The sequence below is a fragment of the Salmo salar genome, chromosome ssa04 (assembly GCF_905237065.1).
Source record: "Salmo salar chromosome ssa04, Ssal_v3.1, whole genome shotgun sequence".
Taxonomy (NCBI): Eukaryota; Metazoa; Chordata; class Actinopteri; order Salmoniformes; family Salmonidae; genus Salmo; species Salmo salar.
Genome location: NC_059445.1, coordinates 23,343,590 through 23,365,246, shown reverse-complemented (window position 1 = coordinate 23,365,246; position 21,657 = coordinate 23,343,590). Strand labels below are relative to the sequence as shown.

General features: G+C 40.8%; 2 protein-coding genes across 2 annotated transcripts; both read left to right on the top strand.

Moving 5' to 3' along the window:
* Positions 1–6,921: 6,921 nt before the first annotated feature.
* Positions 6,922–9,952, top strand: LOC106602549 (uncharacterized). Its single transcript, XM_014195231.2, has 2 exons — positions 6,922–7,065; positions 8,484–9,952. Exon 2 carries the CDS (start codon positions 8,498–8,500, stop codon positions 9,515–9,517), a length of 1,020 nt encoding a protein of 339 aa, XP_014050706.1. The 5' UTR covers positions 6,922–7,065; positions 8,484–8,497; the 3' UTR covers positions 9,518–9,952.
* Positions 9,953–12,102: 2,150 nt separating this feature from the next.
* On the top strand, positions 12,103–18,335 carry LOC123742429 (uncharacterized). Its single transcript, XM_045716666.1, has 2 exons — positions 12,103–12,473; positions 17,374–18,335. The coding sequence occupies exons 1-2, from the start codon at positions 12,380–12,382 to the stop codon at positions 17,901–17,903; spliced, it is 624 nt and encodes a 207-aa protein (XP_045572622.1). The 5' UTR covers positions 12,103–12,379; the 3' UTR covers positions 17,904–18,335.
* Positions 18,336–21,657: the final 3,322 nt, after the last annotated feature.

Below are 21,657 nucleotides of genomic sequence, written 5' to 3'. Positions count from 1 at the left end.
TTGTTTTGTGTAGGCTTACCCTAGCGTGACGTTTTGATAACCGTGTAAATCTCTCTCGGACAAGGGGACTTATAACAATATATTCGGCTCTATTTACTCTGATTTGAAAAAACACTAATTAACATCAAAGTAGACATTATGCAAGACTACAAATCCCTGCAGGCTCCTGCACGTCATCTCTAGCTGACATCTTTGCTAACAGCTATTGTGTCAATTGAAAACTTGCACAAGACATTTCACAGAATATTCAATTTAAAGAAATGCTGCCAATTTATTCATCACTAAATTTAGCTAACATTAGATAGTTAATCCAGAGATTCTTACCTTTGCCTCAATTCGTCAGTCTCGTCCAGATCATCATGTCATTTGTAGTTCTTTATGATAGCGCATTTGCAGCTAATTAGCATGACATTTCTTTAGGGGTAAATACAAGAGAATATATTGACAAAAGTCACCTTGTCCTAGAGAGATTTACACAGTTATCAAAACGTCACACCAGGGTAAGCCGACACGAAACACAGCCCTTATTTTGTGTTTCTAAAATCCACTATGGGAAAAATTTAAGGTGGAAAAACTATTAAATTGTTTGACTGCTAAGTTTTATGAGGTGGTCACCAACCGGTCGATTGCAATCAACTGGTTGATCTCCAAGGCATTCTTAGTCGATCTCCAAACATTTCTGTAAAAAAAACTAAAGATAAAGCCTTGCGTTCCAATTTTTAACTATTCGTCTCACGCTGTTGGCTGTAGGTAGGCAAAGTGTTCCCATTTCATGTGTGAAGGTACAAACTCTGCCTTCCCGGCAGGTCCGGAGAGCAAATCAAATGCACTATAGGCCTATCACTGGCCAATCGGGCGGCTCAGATTACCATGTCTGCAGTAACATAGCAGCAGTAAAAGAAATCTAAAGCAAAGTTGATACTGTGAGATATCAAAACGTATATAAAACCATGACTAGAGACTGTCAACGAATACAGCAGAGCTGCTGTTTCTATGAGTGAGTTCATGTTTAAGTTTGTACTCAGCACTGTCAACACGTTTTATTCAACCCTTTTATAAGCCATAAAATGCGCCTTCTTCGTACTTCCACTCGCGCTACAACCAGCACTGCAGCTGTAATGAATGAGTAGGACACTGTGTAATAAGTGTAATACGTTGGTGTTATTAGTGCCTTGTGTCTTTTTTTATACCGAGCAATATTTAACCTTTTATGTTTATAGGAGTAACAACATGAATTTGTTCATGCGGCAGAAATAATGCGGTGCGATTTGAGTTTTGCTATCAGCTGGAAGACGGTGTCCTTTTTGGTCAGTCTCAGCGGAGGAAAGGGAGAGTTGAGGGATGTGGAGAGGTGGACCCTCAGATGCAGGCAAAATCAGCCCAGTAAAATAAAAAGCAAATTATATAAATGTATGTTCACTCAAGTGTGCCTCACAAGTAATACAACAACTGATTTATTACCGGTGTGATCATGTAGCTTACCTCCATGTTTATATATATATATTTTTTAAATGGTCCGAACAACAATGCATTGTCACGGCAATTCAAACAAAGCCAATATGCGGTGATATTGTATTGGGCCTATAGCCTACTGCACAAACCTCATTGCTACGGTACTGTTTTTAATAGGTTAATGTTGCATAGGCTTACATTCTTTAAGTCATGTTAAAAAAAAAATTTGAGAGGTAGATCTCGGCTTGTATTTTGACTCAGAAAGTGATCTTGACTCAGAAAAGGTTGGTGACCACTGGTAGTGGGTGTGACCGTGTAAAATGTTTAACGGAATCAATATAATAAATCCCGTATACAGTAACAGTTCAGATGAATAATTATTAGGCAGTGCAGTTGCAGTTCAAATGCAAAATGATTGGGCATAACATTAACAGACTTATAATAACAGACTATACTACTGTATCATTCTGTAGATCTAACAAACCAGATGGGTTCAGAGGATAATTAACATCCTTTCAGAGAATTTACTGGGGTAATAATAACTAGAGTTGATTTTGTTGTGATAATCTCTTTTAACCCAGAACTAAAGACTAATGTAATTGGTCAGCGGCTTGATTAAGTTCTGGGTCCATATGTGTTAAGAGAAGAGATGAGGAGATTCTAGAATGAGGAGCGGAACCGGAACGAGGAACTTCAACCTCTCTTTTTGCAAGTTACAGGCTGAAATTCGAAAGATGCTAACACCCGCGAAATTGTGATTTATCCAAATAACCAGTGAGGACAAACCGGGAACACGGGAACTGGTGTTGCTAGTTATCCCACGCATCCCATTCCTTCCCGACAGATTATATGGTTCCAGTTATGTTTACATAGATCTGTCCATGAGAGATTAACCTTGTGATAACACACAAGTGAAGCTGATGAAAAATGTTATAAACATGATTTTATTACATTAGGAACGCAAAGATTACACATATTTGCCACAGCCCCATCATAAGGAGGAAAAGTAATCGATGTCGGCCGTTTCATCGTTATTTCTTTGTAAATCAACATATACCACGAGTCATAAAATGACCGGTGGATTGCTGGGAGATTTTCTTTGATCACAGCACCCTGGTCATGGTAAAGATATGCAAGGAGTGTGGATTGCTGGTACATGAGTGCACATTTTTGTTTTAGCCAAGCACTAGACCTGTTTATAATCAAGGACTTGATGATTGGTTATTTAGTTATTTTTTTTGCCTGAAGTATACAATCATTTATCTAAAAATAACATCAATCTCATCACCCTGACAGACATTCCTACCCAAACCATCACCACCCCAACCCTCGCACCACCACACCATCTCCTGACAGAATATCTCCGTCTTAAGTTTCTTTTTTTTCTTCTATTTTCATCCTGATTTCTTTCTTTGTGGAATACCAGTATATGACTGTCCAGGTTAACTTTATGTCTCAAGCTTTTCCCACAGTCAGAACAATTAAATAATGTTTCTCCTGTGTGAGTCAGTATATGCTTTTTAAGCCTATATTTGTGTCGGAAGCTTTCTCCGCAGTCACCACAGCTAAATGGTTTCTCTCCTGTGTGAGTCAATGTATGCACGTTTAAGTGCTCTATGCGATTGAAGTTTTTCCCGCAGTCACCACAGTTAAATAATGTTTCTCGTGTGTGAGTCTGTATGTGTCTGTTCAGATGTCCCCTGTGTCTGAAGCATTTTCCACAATCGCCACAGCTTAAAGGTTTCTCTTCTGTGTGAATCATTATATGTTTGGTTAGGTCTCCCTTCTCCTTGAAACTTTTCTCACAGTCACCAGTTAAATAATGTCTCTCGTGTATGAGTAAGAATATGCCTGTGAAAGATCCCCTTGGGATTGAAGCTTATACCGCAGTGTCCACAGCTAAATGGTTTCTCTCCAGTATGAGTCTTTATATGCTCATTTAGGTTCCCCTTGTGTTTTTTAGACATGGTGCTGGGTTTAGGGCTGGGTTTCTTCAACGGTGGGTTGGGATCCAATGGTCGGCTGATGCGAAGTCCTACTGGATCGCTGCTTTCGGCTGATCTGTGGCTGGAGGCATTTTCTTGATTATCTGGAGGGACACAGGGATTGGCAAGGTGGGTTACAGTGACAAAATGTTTTAGATTCACTGGTTTAGTCACTCTCTCTGTACTCCAACGTCTGGGGAAAAGTCAAGGACTGAAGTTGATCCTCCTGATCACATTCACTTTTAACATCGGGAGGAATGAATATGAACTCTATGATGTCAGCCTTCAGCCCTTGAAGTTGTCCTACATCCTGACTGGTCACGGTTTCTTCGTGTTCATCTTTAATTTGTGTGGGCTCTGGGTCCTCCTGTCCCAGACTGGGGCTCTCCTGCTCATAGTGCAGCTGCTCAGGGGTAACCTCCTCCTCAGAGACAGCGAACAAGAACTGTTGGGAGTCTATTCTACATATTTTTTATCTTGGGTGTGACCCGCAGCAGTCTCTGAAACCGGTCATTCTCCTGTTGAGATCGGGAAATCTCTTCGCGATATTCCATTACCACTTTCTCTACTACATCAAAACTCTCCACTGCAGCCACCATTAAACGCTCACTAATAAACACACTCAAAGACTGTAGTTTAGCCATCTTCAGAGGACTGAGAGTTCGGTATTCAGTTCACTGCGTCTACGCAATGAATGTGCCTGTTGTAAAAACAAAACAAATGTCCCTTCCATCCTACTTCCGTGTTGTCTTCTTCGTTTGTGTTTGTCAGAGGTTGAGCCAAGAAACAGATAACAGCGCCCCCAGCAGTTGTGAGCTGGGATAGATAAGAACAAACATTTCGTTGGAAGGTTACTATGGAAAAGGAAAGGGAAAGGGGGATACCTAGTCCGTTGCACAACTGAATGCATTCAACAGAAATGTGAGTGTGCTCATGTAAAATTTTTAAAATAATTAATATAATAATATGATATATCCGTTATACAGTAACATATACATTGAAACATTATAAGGCTGTAGAGATACCATTATTGGGCATAAAATAACCAGTGGTGGAAAAAATAATAAATTGTCATACTTGAGTAAAAGTAAAGATACCTTAATAGAAAATGACTCAAGTAAAAGGGAAAGTCGCCCAGTAAAATACTACTTGAGTAAAAGTCTAAAAGTATTTTGTTTTAAATATACTTAAGTATCAAAAGTAAATGTAATTGATGAAATGTACTTAAGTGTCAAAAGTAAAAGCACAAATCATTTCAAATTCCTTATATTAAGCAAACCAGACGGCACCTTTTAAATTTTTTTTATTTACAGATAGCCATGGGCACACTCCAACACTCAGACATAATTTACAAACAAAGCATTTGTGTTTAGTGTGTTTGCCAGATCAGGTAGTAGGGATGACCAGGGATGTTCTCTTGATAAGTGTGTGAATTGGACAATTTTGCAACATCAAAAAGTTCACTTCCACTGCTATCTGGATAACTCCCAGCTCTACCTCTCCACCAAACCCACTCTCCCTCCCACCTCCCTCGTCAGCTGCCTTCTGGACTTCTCAAACTCAACAGCAACAAGACAGCGGTCATGCTCATCTGCTCCAATCCATTCTCTCCAAGCATCACCACAGATGGTTTCCTCTGTCCCTCTGTAAACACAAGTCAAAATCCTCGGTGTCTCCCTGGATAGTTCCCTCTCTTTCGAACCCCACATGAAAACCAGCTCCCGGACAGCATTCTTCCATCTACGCAATATCTCCAATACTCTCTTCCTTACCATAAATCGGGTTTGTATCCTCTTTCCAACCCCTCCCTCCTCTATTTATCTGTCCTGTTTTGTATGGTCATTTGATTTGAGATTGTTTAGATTTTATATTGCCCTGTTGATTGATGCACTTGATTTATCTGAGAGAGAAAAAAACACACAAAAAAAGGATGTCGTTGGCCAGTTAATATCATTGTTTAAATAATACTTGGGGTGGAAATGAAATATTAATTACATACTATACTGTTTAATTAGACATACAGTACTATGCTGTTTTTACTTAGAGAATGGTCTATTATGTTATGTTAGTATTTTTACTGATACAAGTTGTCGTGTGACTTAGTCATAAGTCTGGGAGTTCAGATAAGAGTCCTTTGGGGTACGACTGCAGTATGTGACATTCTGTTTTAACAATCTACAGGAATTTAGATGTGTGGAAACATGCAGGAAGGAACAGAAAACGGTTGCAACGACAACTATCTTAATCTGCACAGACAAAATTGTTGTTTGAAAAATCTGCAGTCTCTCTTCCTATAGAATTTCTCTGACATACTCTTACTTTAAAACCCCCTTTAAAAAAATATCCATCAGGATATTTTATAGAAAAATATATTCTATTCTTCGGACTAAAAAGGATTATTGTGGAAAGACGCATCATGAAATGGAGAGAGTAATTCTCAACATGTCACATCAGAATATAGGACTACATTTTTGATGTTGGAATACACGTTAATCTGAGAATATATATATTCCCCTTCAGCACCTCTTCGCAAAACAAGTTTTAGAATGACACACTGTGCCTATAACCAGCAGCTTTGCAAATTTGGGTGTTGCAGGAGGCGTTAAGTGAACGCCCATAGTTACCAATCCAGTTGTGTAATTTGAAAGGAAAGCATTGTCATTAGATGTAGCTCAACTAAAAACATTCAAGCATAACACTGTATAACTTCTGTGTTGATAAAATACTGTTTATAGTACTGGAATTAAACAGGATTTTACACTGTTGCCTTATTCTGCTAAACAGGTTCTTCGTTGTCACACTGACACATGAAAGAATGAATGATTCAGGGCAGGCAATGCAAAATATGTTGTTTGCATTACCTGCCCTGAGGCATTGATTCTCTCATGTGTCCGTGTGACAACGAAGAACCTGTTAGTACAGTTTGTCCTCTTTCAGGTCAAGTTTTGTAACTGTGTGACATGGAAATGGCACAAGAATTAAAATGATTGAATCAAAGGTTGGTTTTCAGCATTCCATGTACCTCTTACGTCAGAGACATCTCTGAATCTAAAGAATATGTGGCATTGAAAGTATGACTCATGTCTTAAATACTGAGTTGATTCTAAATGAATGTGTATATGTTAACGTACCGGTACTCTCTCTAGAGGGGATTCATGAAAAATACAAACCACAGTGTGGTTGCTTTAAAATAATTACAAGGTTTGAAAAGGTTGGCACTGCTCATCGTTTTCAGCATTCTATGAAATGTATTGTGATTACCGGCTTGAATTTAATTTTGGACAGTTGAACGCAAGCCATTTCAATTCATGTATTGAAATTATTTTCAGATCCAATTAACTAATTGGAGTTTGTATATTGTGTTACTAAGCATACTGATAAACTGTGATTTTAGTTGAGAGTCGGCAACAACAAAAAAATGTTTACAAAATAATATTAGGACATTATAGTGTTAAATAGCCTTGGCTTTCTGCCCTTGGAACTTTGGGGAGTGGTTAGGACACGTCTACATTCTGCATATAAACAACTGGGCAGGCTAAAAGTGAAACTATTGCTATACAATTGTAACTCCATGGCAGCCTAGCATATTACCAGTTCATGAACATTGAATATACTTGATTCAAAATAGGTAAGTGGTCAATTTGAATTATTTATTTGGCATCAATGTACAATTGTAAACCTGTCTTCTGGATAATGATGGCCATAAGGAAGTAAGCTGGTTGGTTACAGAAAGTTTTGGTTGTTTTATTAGCCTAGTTGGACAAGACGTTCAAGGTTGGCTCAAAGACGGTATCTTGCAATGAGGCTTGACTGATTGAAGACAACAATGTAGGCCTAAATGTTTTCGAATTGTTTTACAAGTACACCTACCCAGCTTTTTTTGTTAAGTTCCTTAAATGTGCTGAGAATGTACCAAAGCCAAGCCACTATCCTTCAACATTCCCAGGGAAGGATGTTTGCAAAATAACCATAGGACAACAACACTCTCGCCACGTTTTGTTGTTCTAAGAACATTTTGTGCAAGCTGAGAAGTCTGTATTGAAATGCAAATTCCTCTTGAGGACATCACATTTCAGGCTGAGAAGGTTGATCACGTGATCACCTGTTTAATTACGGCTAAAATATGAAAGGGAGAGGGGATTTTGTATTAGGACTTTTATTTATAATTATACGTGGATTAATAAATAGTAACCCAACTGGGATACATTCACATTACCCACAGATCTAGCCTCAGATTACCATAACCCCAATACTGATCTGCCATCGATGATGAAAAACATCTCACCCTATCAGATTGGCTTCTGTCCAGTTACTAGGCTACCTGTTCCATAGGTCCACAGTCCCTCGTTCGATTTGAAGACAGTTAGCAAGGCATTTCACTGTACTTGTGCATGTGACATTAAAACTTGAAACAGATCCCGTAGTGTCCTGTTCTAGTCCTAGGCCCTACTGTATGTCTCATGCCCAGTTAGGCTCCAAGTCTCCAGCAGTTTGTGGCCTTAGTAGTAGCTGGCTATGAGTCCCCTGCCTTGTGAGGTCCTAGGCCTCCTGTCCTGCTAGGGTCTCAACCACCTGACTTGGTGTACCCACCATTTCCTGATCCGGTGGGCCTGCTGCCTTCAGGCATGTACACCTAAGCCGGTACCCTCCTGGCATCTATGCATGTTCACGAGAAATTATGCTGCTCCTCTAGTTTTATAGTCAGGTGCAACTTGACTGTCCTCCCTTTGCAGACACCTTTGATTATATCCCTTTTATTGTTCAGATTTACATGGAAGGGCACATAGGCAGAACAGCAAAGATACCATGAGGGTGAAGTCCACCTCTAGTTAGTGGTGTGTGTTTCTGTCGTGTTGAGAAGAGGATGCAAACCATTTTCTCAATGACCACTCTGTAGAGACAATGACAGAAAAGTGTGTGTCCTCTTTCACTTGGAACAGTTAAATAAATGTTTTGCTCATACTCTTTGACAAGCAAACCCACTCTTATTCTCTCTTTCCCTCTCCATCTTTCCACCTTTTCTACCTTGCCCTCCCTCCTTTCTAGAGTAAATCATAACCATGGAGACACTGAACGAAATTGATCATCTCCAATCGTCTGGCTTTGGTAGACCCCTACCCAGACACGGCCTTCAACTCCTTCACTGGTTCTCCAACGACTATGTCACATTCAACAACGACAGCGAGATGGTGACAGTGCGCAACCCTAAGAAGAAGGCGTTCGGCTTCCACCGCTTCTTCGACACCCAACTGCTTCCAGACCAGGACTTACCGTGCTACCAAGTGGGCAATCTGAATGCCCCTGGTTCTGAGAACCTACCGCGTGATGTTCGCAAAAACCACACAGAACACAATGACGACAACAACATAGACCGGATCATCATCAGCCTCCAGTCAGACCGTGTATTGGACAGGATCTACGTGACCCAACATGATCATCACAGAGGTGCTTTTGACCCCCAGCGCACCTATCGCATCAGTAAGGGGTTGATCAGTATCATCCGTAATCTGGAGCTGGATGAGCTCCTGGAGCAGACTGGATACTCACTTCCTTGTCCTTCCTCCATGGCCACACTTAATGAAATGAGACACCTCCAGTCATCTGGCTTTGGTACACCCCGACCTAGACACGGTCTTCATCTCCTTTACTGGTTCGCCCACAACTACGTCAAATTCAACAAAATGGGTGAAATGTTGACAGTGTGCAACCCTGAGAAGAAGGTGTTTGGCTTCCACCAATTCTTTGACAAGATAGAGGAGCATGATGGCCAGTGTAACCAACTGCTACCAGACCATGGTTTACCATACTACGAAGTGGGCAATCTGAATGCCCCTGGGTCTAGGAACCTACCACGTTATGTCCGCAAAAACCACACGGGACACGATGACGACAGCAACATAGACCGGATCATCATCAGCATGCAGTCAGACCGTGTATTGGACAGAATCTACGTGACCCAACATGATCATCACAGAGGTGCTTTTGACCCCCAGCACACCTATCGCATCAGTAAGGGGTTGATCAGTATCATCCGTAATCTGGAGCTGGATGAACTCCTGGAGCAGACTGGATACTCTTAAGACTTTCCCCCCTGGCCAAGGGCATATAGACAGAGGCATCGTACACATAATTATTTTTTTTACCTAATTTCTTATGGTCAAAGTGAAATATTTATTTTCTTACAAATGTATACTAGGCATGGGTATGACATCATGTCTTCGATATTCCCCATCCATTATGTAGGAAATTGTGAATGTTTTTATTTAGATAAAGGGCCTTGTTTTCAGATGTTTCACATCCTACCACGTGTTTTGCTATTTTTCACCAACAATTTCACCTGCAATATTTATTGCCACAGTAGTCGGAACTAGGAAACTGTTATTATACATGTGCCGCGTTCAACCAATTAGCAAGTTAGAAATGTCTGAGTTTCCTAGGTCCGACTAGCACATGAACACGGCATGCGTGTGAAAGTGTGTGTGTGTTTGTTTCAAATAAAGGACATGATTACTTAATTAGTTGTTTTTTATTTAAATGTTTAGTACAAAATGTTGAATGTATCAATAACATCAGTCTCACCACATCAACACTTTGAACAACAGCCTGTACTGTACTGTTTGACCATTATATCGATATTCAAATCAAATAGAACTTTATTTACATAGAATAATGTTTTACAAAAGTAAATTAATCTCATCTAATAATCAAATGTCTCTGAAACCTGGGTCATTACAGCAATTAGGTGCCTTTTGAGTAGTGTAATATCATTTTACATTTTTCCTCTTCACCGCATACAAAACCAATCAGTCGATATAATCGAGAACAATCATCAGAAATCACGCGATATGAATCAGACAGTGGAGCGACGCCTGACCCACTAGTTAGTCAGAAGTTTCAAATCAACGTGAAGGCGTGCTTTGGGGGCACTATGGGCAGAGCAAGATGTCATTGGGCCAAATGACCAAAAAAGTCTGAGAACCACTGGACTAGGCAAGGGTAACCCTCTCACCAGGCTCGAATATGACTCTCACAATATTAACTTATGCAGAGTCTCTCAACAGCATGTTAAGCTTCCCAAGCAATTGTCTCCCGGTGTCACTCGATGCTTGGCTAATCTCTAGGCTGGCAAATAGCTCCACGACGAGACGATAGCTTCAGGCTTTACTAAGTTTAAACAAAATTATAACTCTTTTATAAAATAAAATATGTATTTCCCTTCATGTCTTAGTAGGTATGGGTTTTGTTCTAGTTCTGTCGTCTTCTTTTATAATTTTTCTTTACCAACAGTCCTGAGGTAAAACGTCCATCCTTTCATCAACGTCTTTTTCCCTCTCTTTTTTCCCAGGCCTCCCGTTAACCAGGTCAACTCCCATTGGCCACAACTTATTAACAAACGACCTTATTGGTCAAAACTTAAACTTAAAAGTAAACCAGACTATTCACTTATACATTAAATAAATATTTCTTCAAAAGCATAATGCATTAACAACATTACAGTTTAGGAGCAATTCAATCATCTTTTAAATATATAACCAATTAATTATAACAAATAAACTCAATACCTGGTTAAAACAAGGGTATTACACAAGTAATAGATGGTACATTATAACAATTCCAACAATAATCATCCATTTGCCAAGATGCCAAAATGTTCCTGTCCCATGCTTGTTGAAGCCCAAAGATGTGTCATCGCCTGTCTCTGGAGGCATTTCAGACTACCGTAATTTCCGGACTATAAGCCGCAACTTTTTTCCCAGGCTTTGAACGTCGCGGCTTAAACAATGACGCGGCTAATATATGAATTTTTCCCGCTTTCAAATTTTTTTCTCAAAAAAACACATTCTGTGACGTGCTCAGATTTTGGGCGGCATGAAGCTTTCATTAGACCAATGAAATTGCCGAATGGGTTAAGGTCAAACAACTATTTTTGTTTACTGTTTAGATTAAATCGAGCGCTCTCAAACTTCCCATCATTCTGATTACGGTAGTCATTTTGTCACCCTGATTCCTGGGGGTACAACAAAGTATTTGCAGCCACTCGACATCAGTGTAAATCGTGCATTTAAGGTGGCGCTCCGTGTTCAGCGGGAGGCTTGGATGACAAGTGGGGAGAAATCCTTCACTAAAACGGGCCGCATGCGAAGAGCAACTTATGGTCAAGTCTGCCAGTGGGTCCTGACAGCGTGGAGCATTGTAAAAAAATCCACTATCATCAACGGGTTTCGAAAGGCTGGAATGCTGCGTGTTGAAGAGGGCTCAGCGGGGGATTTGCCTCCGGATGAAAGTGACGAGAGCGACAATGAAAACGATCCAATATCGGATGAAGCAATTCAGAGGCTATTCAACTCCGACACCGAAGGAGATGGTTTCAGTGCACAGGAGAAGGAAGATGGTGACCAATGACTTTCTTGGTAGGCTACTGTTTACTGCTAATTTTGTATTTTTTGTTACAAGCCGTGTTTCGTTAAAGCCTATTTATTTTTGTTACGAGCCGTGTTTCGTTAAAGCCCATTTATTTTTGTGACAAGCCATGTTTCGTTAAAGCCTATTTATTTTTGTTACAAGCCCTGTTTCGTTAAAGCCTGTGTAAAGTTCATTTGTTTCAATGTACCGGTAGGCACCTGCGGCTTATAGACATGTGCGGCTTATTTATGTTCTAAATAATTTTTTTTTTTATTCAGTGGGTGTGGCTTATATTCAGGTGCGCTTAATAGTCCGGAAATTACGGTACTTAATGTCCATGCGAAGCACATCTTCCTACCCGTCTTTAGATTCCCTATAAGAAAATATTTGAGTGTAAGCAAAGTAACTCCACTAGTCATGCATTATGATACAGTAGATAATCATGTGTCCTATGTATCAGATCATTTAAATGTAATTAATAGTATATCTTCATTTAGAATAAACAAACTTAGTTGTCATTGTCTTGTTTTTCTTTACAGATGCCATCTTTCAGAAGAAAAATAGCCACGTTGGTTTACAGAGACCTGACTAGAGGCGTGATAGCACGTACACCCTTGCCACCAACTTGGATCGGTGAGAAAGTTGCTCTGTTCAGTTCTGTTCAACTTAATTTAACCAGGATAGTCCACTCAGTAACAATTGTCACTACTCTCTAGGGAGCAGAGCCGGTTCCCTCTGCAGCAGAAGTTGTGCCCAGTTGTAGTGACGCACCTCTTCCACCAGTATAAAAATAGTTTTGGAGGAGGTTGAGCTGCTATGTCGCTGTGGGGGATTGTGGCTCAGATAAATATTTCTGTGTCACATGTGCTGTGAGAACAAACAGCACCCTTAACATTGTCCACCAGTTGGAGTTATGGAAGGTAATGTATTTTATGTTATGTCAACAAACCTGTCAACTTCTGGCTAAAAACAAATGCTTCCCAGTCAAAAATGTTGATCATGTAGATACAGTTCAGTTTCTATAAACGTTAGAGTTCCCTGCAGCGGTAAGGTAAGTGTGGCAAAATAAGACATCTGGCTCTTTTACCATCTTGTAAACTGTATCAGAGCATCAAGTGTAGCAGCACCATGCTCAGAGACAGTTTCTCCCTCCAAGCCATACGACTGTTGATGAAAACTGAATTGGCTCTTTGCTGCTATGGCAACTACTGTACTGTATTGTACTTAGTATACTGTAGTTATCTACAGTTGAAGTCAGAAGTGTACATACACCTTTGCCAAATAAAATTAAACTCAGTTTTTCACAATTCCTGACAATTAATCAGAGAAAAAATTCCCTGTCTTAGGTCATTTAGGATCACCACTTTATTTTAAGAATGTGAAATGTCAGAATAATAGTAGAGAGAATGATTTATTTCAGCTTTTATTTATATTATCACATTCCCAGTGGGTCAGAAGTTTACATACACTCAATTAGTATTTGGTAGCATTGCCTTTAAATTGTTTAACTTGGGTCAAACATTTCGGGTAGCCTGTCACAAGCTTCCCACAATAGGTTGGATGAATTTTGGCCCATTCCTCCTGACAGAGCTGGTGTAACTGAGTCAGGTTTGTAGGCCTTCTTGCTCACACACGCTTTTCAGTTCTGCCCACAAATTTTCTATGGGATTGAGGTCAGGGCTTTGTGATGGCCACTCTAATACCTTGACTTTGTTGTCCTTAAGCCATTTTGCCAAAACTTTGGAAGTATGCTTGGGGTTATTGTCCATTTGGAAGACCCATTTGCAACCAAGCTTTAACTTCCTGACTGATGTCTTGAAATGTTGCTTCAATATATCCATATAATTTTCTTTCCTCATGATGTCATCTATTTTGTGAAGTGCATCAGTCCCTTCTGCAGCAAATCACCCCCACAACATGATGCTGCCACCCCCATGCTCCCTCTTTTTTCTCCTAACATAACGATGGTCATTATACCAAACAGCATCTTCACAAACTCCTTTGCTGTTGTTCTGGGATTGATTTGCACTTTTCGCACCAAAGTACGTTCATCTCTAGGAGACAGAACGCGTCACCTTCCTGAGCGGTATGACGGCTATATGGTCCCATGGTGTTTATACGTGCGTACTATTGTTTGTACAGATGAACGTGGTACCTTCAGGCATTTGGAAATTGCTCCCAAGGATGAACCAGACTTGTAGAGGTCTACAACTTTTTTTTCTGAGGTCTTTGATGATTTCCTTTGATTTTCCCATGATAACAAGCAAAGAGGCACTGTGTTTGAAGGTAGGCCTTGAAATACATTCACAGGGACACCTCCAATTGACTCAAATGATGTCAATTAGCCTATCAGAAGCTTCTAAAGCCATGACATAATTTTCTGGAATTTTCCAAGCTCTTTAAAGGCACAGTCAATTTAGTGTATGTAAACTTCTGACCCACTGGAATTGTGATACATTGAATTATAAGTGAAATAATCTGTCTGTAAACAATTGTTGGAAAAACTACTTGTGCATGCACAAAGTAGATGTCCTAACTGACTTGCCAAAACTATAGTTTGTTAACAAGAAATTTGTGGAGTGGTTGAATAATGAGTTTTAATGACTCCAACCTAAGTGTATGTAAACTTCCGACTGCAACTGTAGATGTTCCATTTGTCCAGGTGGGAAAGGGCAGTGTGGAGTGCAATAGAGACTGCGTCATCTGTGGATCTGTTGGGGCGGTATGCAAATTGGAGTGGGTCTTCCCTGTGGCTCAGTTGGTAGAGCATGGTGTGTGCAACGCCAGGGTTGTGGGTTCGATTCCCACGGGGGACCAGTACAAAAAAAAAAAAACATTTTAAATGCATGAAATGTATGCATTCACTACTGTAAGTTGCTCTGGATAAGAGCGTCTGCCCAAATGACGTAAATGTCTAGGGTTTCTGGGATAATGGTGTTGATGTGAGCCATGACAAGCCTTTCAAAGCACTTCATGGCTACAGACGTGAGTGCTACGGGTCGGTAGTAATTTAGACAGGTTACCTCAGTGTTATTGGGCACAGGCACTATGGTGGTCTGCTTAAAACATGTTGGTATTACAGACTCGGACAGGGAGAGGTTGAAAATGCCAGTGAAGACACTGGCTAGTTGGTCAGCGCATGCTCGCAGTACACGTCCTGGTAATCCGTCTGGCCCTGCGGCCTTGTGAATGTTGACCTGTCTAAAGATCTTACATCAGATGCAGAGAGCGTGATCACACAGTCTTCCGGAACAGCTGGTCCTATCATGCATTTTTCAGTGTTATTTGCCTCGAAGCGAGCATAGAAGTAATTTATCTCGTCTGGTAGGCTTGTGTTACTGGGCAGCTCTCGGCTGTGCTTCCCTTTGTAGTCTGTAATGGTTTGCATGCCCTGCATCCAACGAGCATCAGAGCCGGTGTAGTAGGACTCGATCTTAGTCCTGTATTGATGCTTTGCCTGTTTGATGGTTTGTCGGAGGGCATAGCGGAATTTCTTATAAGCTTCCGGGTTAGAGTCCCGCTCCTTGAAAGCGGCAGCTCTAGCCTTTAGCTCAGTGCGGATGTTGCCTGTAATCCATGGCTTCTGGTTGGGGTATGTACGTAGGATCACTGTGGGGACGACGTCATCGATGCACTTTTTTGTTGAAGCCAATGACAGATGTGGTGTACTCCTCAATGCCATTGGAGGAATATATATTATATTCCGGTCTGTGCTAGCAAAACAGTCGTGTAGCTTAGCATCTGCTTCATCTGACCACTTTTTAATTGATCTAGTCACTGTTGCTTCCTGCTTTAATTTTTGCTTGTAAGCATGAATCAGGAGGATGGAATTATGGTCAGAGTTGCCAAATGGAGGGCGTCTGTGTGTGGAGTATAGTTGAGTTATGTTCCCTCTGGTTGCACATTTAACATGCTGATATAAATTTGGTAAAACTGATTTAAGTTTGCCTGCATTTAGGTCCCCGGCTAAGAGGAGCGCCGCCTCTGGGTGAGCTTTTTCTTGTTTGCTTATGGCGGAATACAGCTCATTCAATGCTATCTTAGTGCCAGCCTCTGACTGTGGTGGTATGTAAACAGCTACAAAGAACACAGATGAAAACTCTCTAGGTAGATAGTGTGGTCTGCAGCTTATCATGAGAAACTCTACCTCAGGTGAGCAGTAGCTCGAGACTTCCTTAGATATCGTGCACCAGCTGTTGTTGTCAACAATACATAGACCGCCGCCCTTTGCTTTACCAGACGTCACTGTTCTATCCTGCCGGTCCATCTTATAACCAGCCAGCTGTTTGTTGATGTTGTTGTTGTCCAGCCACAACTCCGTGGCTGAACGTAGGCAATGTAGGCAATGAATGGCCTTAATGTTTTCTTTCCAATAATGAACAGTAGCCACCTTTGAATAAAATTGTTTTTAAAGTAAGCCTACCTCGCTTTTTGTGTGAAGTTCCTTAAATGTTCCAAAGCCAAGCAACTATCCTGCAACATTCTCAGGGAAGGTTGTTGCAAAAAACACTAGAACTACACTCTCACCATGTATTATAGTACATATAACATTTTCTGCTAGCGGTGAAGTCTGTATTGAAATGCAAATTCCTTGGCAGTCCTCTTGAGGACATCACAATTCAGGCTAAGAAGGTTGATCACGTGATCACCTTTTTAACGACGGCTAAAATATGAAAGGGAGAGGGGATTTTGTATTAGGATTTTTATTTATAATTTTATGTGGATTAATAAATAGTAACCCAACTGGGATACATTCACATTACCCACAGATCTAGCCTCAGATTACCATAACCCCAATACTGATCTGCCATCGATGATGAAAACCATCTCACCCTATCGAATTGTCTTCTGTCCAGTTACTAGGCTACCTGTTCCATAGGTCCACAGTCCCTCAGTATATTTGCAGCCCACACCTTCAGTCTGCCCGTAGTGTCCTGTTCTAGTCCTAGGCCCTACTATATGTCTCATGCCCAGTTAGGCTCCAAGTCTCCAGCAGTTTGTACCCTTAGTATTAGCTGGCTATGAGTCACCTGCCTTGTCAGGCCCTAGGCCTCCCGCCCTGCTAGGGTCTCAGCCACCTGACTTGGGGTACCCACCATTCACTAACCCGGTGGGCATGCTGCCTTCAGGCATGAGCACCTGTGCCGGTACCCTCCTGGATGCATGGTCCAGAGAAATTATACTACTCCTCTAGTTTTAAGGGCCAGATGAAATTTGACTGTCATGCCGTTGCCCACACATTTGATTATATCCCTTTTATTGTTCAGATTTCCATGGAAGGGCAGATAGGCAGAACAGCAAAAGAACCATAAGGGTGAAGTCCACCTCTAGTTAGTGTGTGTTTCTGTCATGTTGAGAAGAGGATGCAAACCATTTTCTCCATAGAGACAATGACAGAAAAGTGTGTGTCCTCTTTCTATAGGTCCAGACAGTTAAATAAATGTTTCGCTCATAGTTTTTGATAAGAAAAGCCACTCTTATTCTCTCTTTCTCTCTCCCTCCATCTTTCCACCTTGCCCCCCCTCTTTTCTAGAGTATATTATAACCATGAAGACACTGAAAGAAATTGATCACCTCCAAACGTCTGGCTTTGGTAGACCCCGGCCTAGACACGGCCTTCATCTCCTTCACTGGTTCGCCCATGACTACGTCAAAATCAACATAAAGGGTGAAATGGTGACAGTGCGAAACCCCAAGAAGAAGGTGTTTGGCTTTCACCGCTTCTTTGACAACATAGTGGAGCATGATGGCCAACGTAACCAACTGCTACGAGACCAGGGTTTACCGTACTACCAAGTGGGAAATCTGAAAGGCCCACGATCTAAGAACATGCCGGATTATGTCAGCGAAAACCACACAAGACAAAATGACGACAGCAACATAGACCGAATTATCATTAGCCTCAAGTCAGACCTGGTGTTGGACAAGATCTACGTGACCCAACATGATCATTACAGAGGTGCTTTTGACCCCCAGCACACCTATCGCATCAGTAAGGGGCTGATCAGTATCATCCGTAATCTGGAGCTGGATGAACTCCTGGAGCAGACTGGATACTCTTAAGACTTTCCCCCCTGGCCAAGGGCATATAGACAGAGGCATCGTACACATCATAATTTTTTTAACCTAATTTCTTATGGTCAAAGTGAAATATTTATTTTCTTACAAATGTATACTAGGCATATATGAGGTCATGTCTTCGATATTCCCCATCCATTATGTGTTGTAGGAAATTGTTAATGTTTTTATTTAGATAAAGGGCCTTGTTTTCAGATGTTTCACATCTTGCCACATTTTTTTGTTATTTTTCCCCAACAATTTCACCTGCAATATTTATTGCCACACTAGTCGGAACTAGGAAACTGTTATTATATATGTGCCGCGTTCAACCAATTAGCAAGTCAGAAATGTCTGAGTTTCCTAGTTCTGACTAGCACATGAACACGGCATACGTGTGTAAGTGTGTGTGTGTGTGTGTGTGTGTGTATGTTTCTAATAAAGGACATGATTAGTTAATTAGTTGTTTTTTATTTAAAATGTTTAGTACAAAATGTTGAATGTATCAATAACATCAGTCTCACCACATCAACACTTTGAACAACAGCCTGTACTGTACTGTAAGGTGTGCGTAACTGGTGGCAGGAAAGTCAGACGCAGGAGAGCAGAACTTGGTAAATAGCCGGAGCAGTTTAATAGTAAAAACCAACGGCATAAGAAAATACGATATATGGGTACAATAACCCGACGCACACCAGTCACACATATGTGCGCATGCACTTACAATAAACAATACCACACAAAGACATGGGGGGAACAGAGGGTTAAATACACAACACATAATGAGGGAAATGAGAACCACGTGTGTGGGAAAACAAGACAAAACAAATGGAAAATGAAAAATTGATCAGCGATGGCTAGAAGACCGGCGACGTCCACCGCCAAACACCGCCCGAACAAGGAGAGGCATCGACTTCGGCAGAAGTCGTGCCATGTACTGTTTGACCATTATATCATTATTCAAATCAAATACAACTGTATTTACATAGAATAATGTTTTACAAAAGTAAATTCATCTCATATTCATTTCTCTGAAACCTGGGTCATTACAGCAATTAGGTGCCTTTTGAGTAGTGTAACCTAATTTAAAAATTTTCCTCAAAGAGCACATGTTCAACTTCACCGCATACAAAACCAATCAGCCGATATAATCGAGAACAATCATCACAAATCACGCGATATGAATCAGACAGTGGAGTGCCGCCTGACCCACTAGTTAGTCAGAAGTTTCAAATCAACGTTTTATATGGTAATTCCCGAGTAAACAAAAAGCCTCAACCATGGCTGTTATACACCCCGTAAACGTTGGTGGAGGCAATTACCATATTTAATGTGTAGTAACTAAAACTAGAAGATCTTCTGATGTCCTTTCCCTTCGTCAAAGGTACGCAATCACATTATTTAAAAAAATATGATTTACAAAGCTAATGTACTGGATTATAAATGTTTTTACCCCTGGATAGCCTGCTAATATAACCCATAGTAGGGGAGAACATTTATTCAGCACATTTCGATCTGAATATGTAATCAATTTAAAAGGATTTGCAATTTTGCATTAGCAGTCTTTTCGGCCCAAATTTCCTGGGAACCATGTCATGGTGTCATTTCCTGTTTTCAGTGTTAGGCTATGTCTAATTTCTTTGGCTGCGTCTCCTTTTTTTTGGGGGGGGGGCTGCATCTCCTGTCTCTGTCTTAAATCTCCATATTGTAACGGTCGTCGTAAGGAGTTGTAACGGCTGTCTGAGGAAGAAGTGGACCAAAATGCGGCGGAGTTAGGGTTCGTCATATTTAATACACGAACACTATGCAATTCACCCCAAAAAAAACTGACAGCCAACACAGTCCTGTCAGGTGCAACCACAATAACAAGCACAATTACCCACGAAACACAAAGGAAACGTAGGCAACTTATGTGTGACTCCCAATCAACCACAACCCTCTACAGCTGTGCCTGATTGGAAGTCACACGGCCAAAATCAATGAAACAATAAAACACACACACTCCCTTCTGCCACGTCCTGACCCAACTACACCCTCTACTGGTCAGGACGTGACAGGAGTGGACCAAACTGCAGCAGGTATAGTGAACATCTTCTTTTTATTAGAAGGAAAAAACCAACAAAAACTAACGACGAAAACAGTCCCGTAAGGTGATCAGACTATACAAGGACTATACAAGGAACAACCACCCACAAACACAAAAGAAAACCAACCCACTTAAATATGGCCTCCAATTAGAAGCAACGACAACCAGCTGCCTCTAATTGGAGGTCGGGCCAAAACCCCAACATAGAAATAGAAAATATAGAACATACACCAAAAACCCCGAAACTACAATAACAAACAACCCCTTTAACTGGTCAGGATGTGACACATATTTTTCCTGAAGTATGCAATAGTAAACTTTCTCGCATGGATTTAAACTCTCTCTAGCCAATGCTTACACCATTCTTATAAGCAGGAACCAATATCCAATGTGGGTACTTACAAAGACTAATTTCATATGATATGCCTACATTTAAAATGCATATGAAGGCGTGCTTTGGGGGCACTATGGGCAGAGCAAGATGTGATTGGGCCTACAATGACCAAAAAAGGTTGAGAACCACTGGACTAGAGAAGTATTACATGGTACCTTATAACATTTCCAACAATAATCATCCATTTGCCAAGATGCCTAAAATGTTCCTGTCCCATGCTTGTTGAAGCCCAAAGATGTGTCATCACCTGTCTCTGAAGGCATTTCAGACTACTTAATGTCCATGAGAAGCACAACTTCCTACCCATAACTGTCTTTAGATTCCCTATATTCGATTGTGGCTCAGATAAATATTTCTGTGCCACGTGCTGTGAGAACAAACAGCACCCTTAACATTGTCCACCAGTTGGAGTTATGGAAGGTAATGTATTTTATGTTATGTCAACAAACCTGTCAACTTCTGGCTAAAGGTTTCTCCCTCCAAGCCATACGACTGTTGATGAAAACTGAATTGGCTCTTTGCTGCTATGGCAACTACTGTACTGTATTGTACTTAGTATACTGTAGTTATCTACAGTTGAAGTCAGAAGTGTACATACACGTTTGCCAAATAAAATTAAACTCAGTTTTTCACAATTCCTGACAATTAATCAGAGAGAAAAATTCCCTGTCTTAGGTCATTTAGGATCACCACTTTATTTTAAGAATGTGAAATGTCAGAATAACAGTAGAGAGAATGATTTATTTCAGCTTTTATTCATATCATCACATTCCCAGTGGGTCAGAAGTTTACATACACTCAATTAGTATTTGGTAGCATTGCCTTTAAATTGTTTAACTTGGGTCAAACATTTCAGGGAAGCCTTCCACAAGCTTCCCACAATAAGTTGGGTGAATTTTGGCCCATTCCTCCTGACAGAGCTGGTGTAACTGAGTCAGGTTTGTAGGCCTTCTTGCTCACACACGCTTTTCAGTTCTGCCCACAAATTTTCTATGGGATTGAGGTCAGGGCTTTGTGATGGCCACTCCAATACCTTGACTTTGTTGTCCTTAAGCCATTTTGCCACAACTTTGGAAGTATGCTTGGGGTCATTGTCCATTTGGAAGACCCATTTGCAACCAAGCTTTAACTTCCTGACTGATGTCTTGAAATGTTGCTTCAATATATCCACATAATTTTCTTTCCTCATGATGCCATCTATTTTGTGAAGTGCATCAGTCCCTTCTGCTGCAAATCACCCCCACAACATGATGCTGCCACCCCCATGCCCCCCTTTTTTC

What these genes read in the sequence shown, in the direction of transcription:
- LOC106602549 (XM_014195231.2), top strand. Translation starts at nt 8,498, where the DNA reads ATGGAGACACTGAACGAAATTGATCATCTCCAATCGTCTGGCTTTGGT.
- LOC123742429 (XM_045716666.1), top strand. Translation starts at nt 12,380, where the DNA reads ATGCCATCTTTCAGAAGAAAAATAGCCACGTTGGTTTACAGAGACCTG. An exon ending in CTTGCCACCAACTTGGATCG is followed by an intron (nt 12,474 to 17,373) that starts GTGAGAAAGTTG and finishes CCTCTTTTCTAG; the next exon opens with AGTATATTATAACCATGAAG.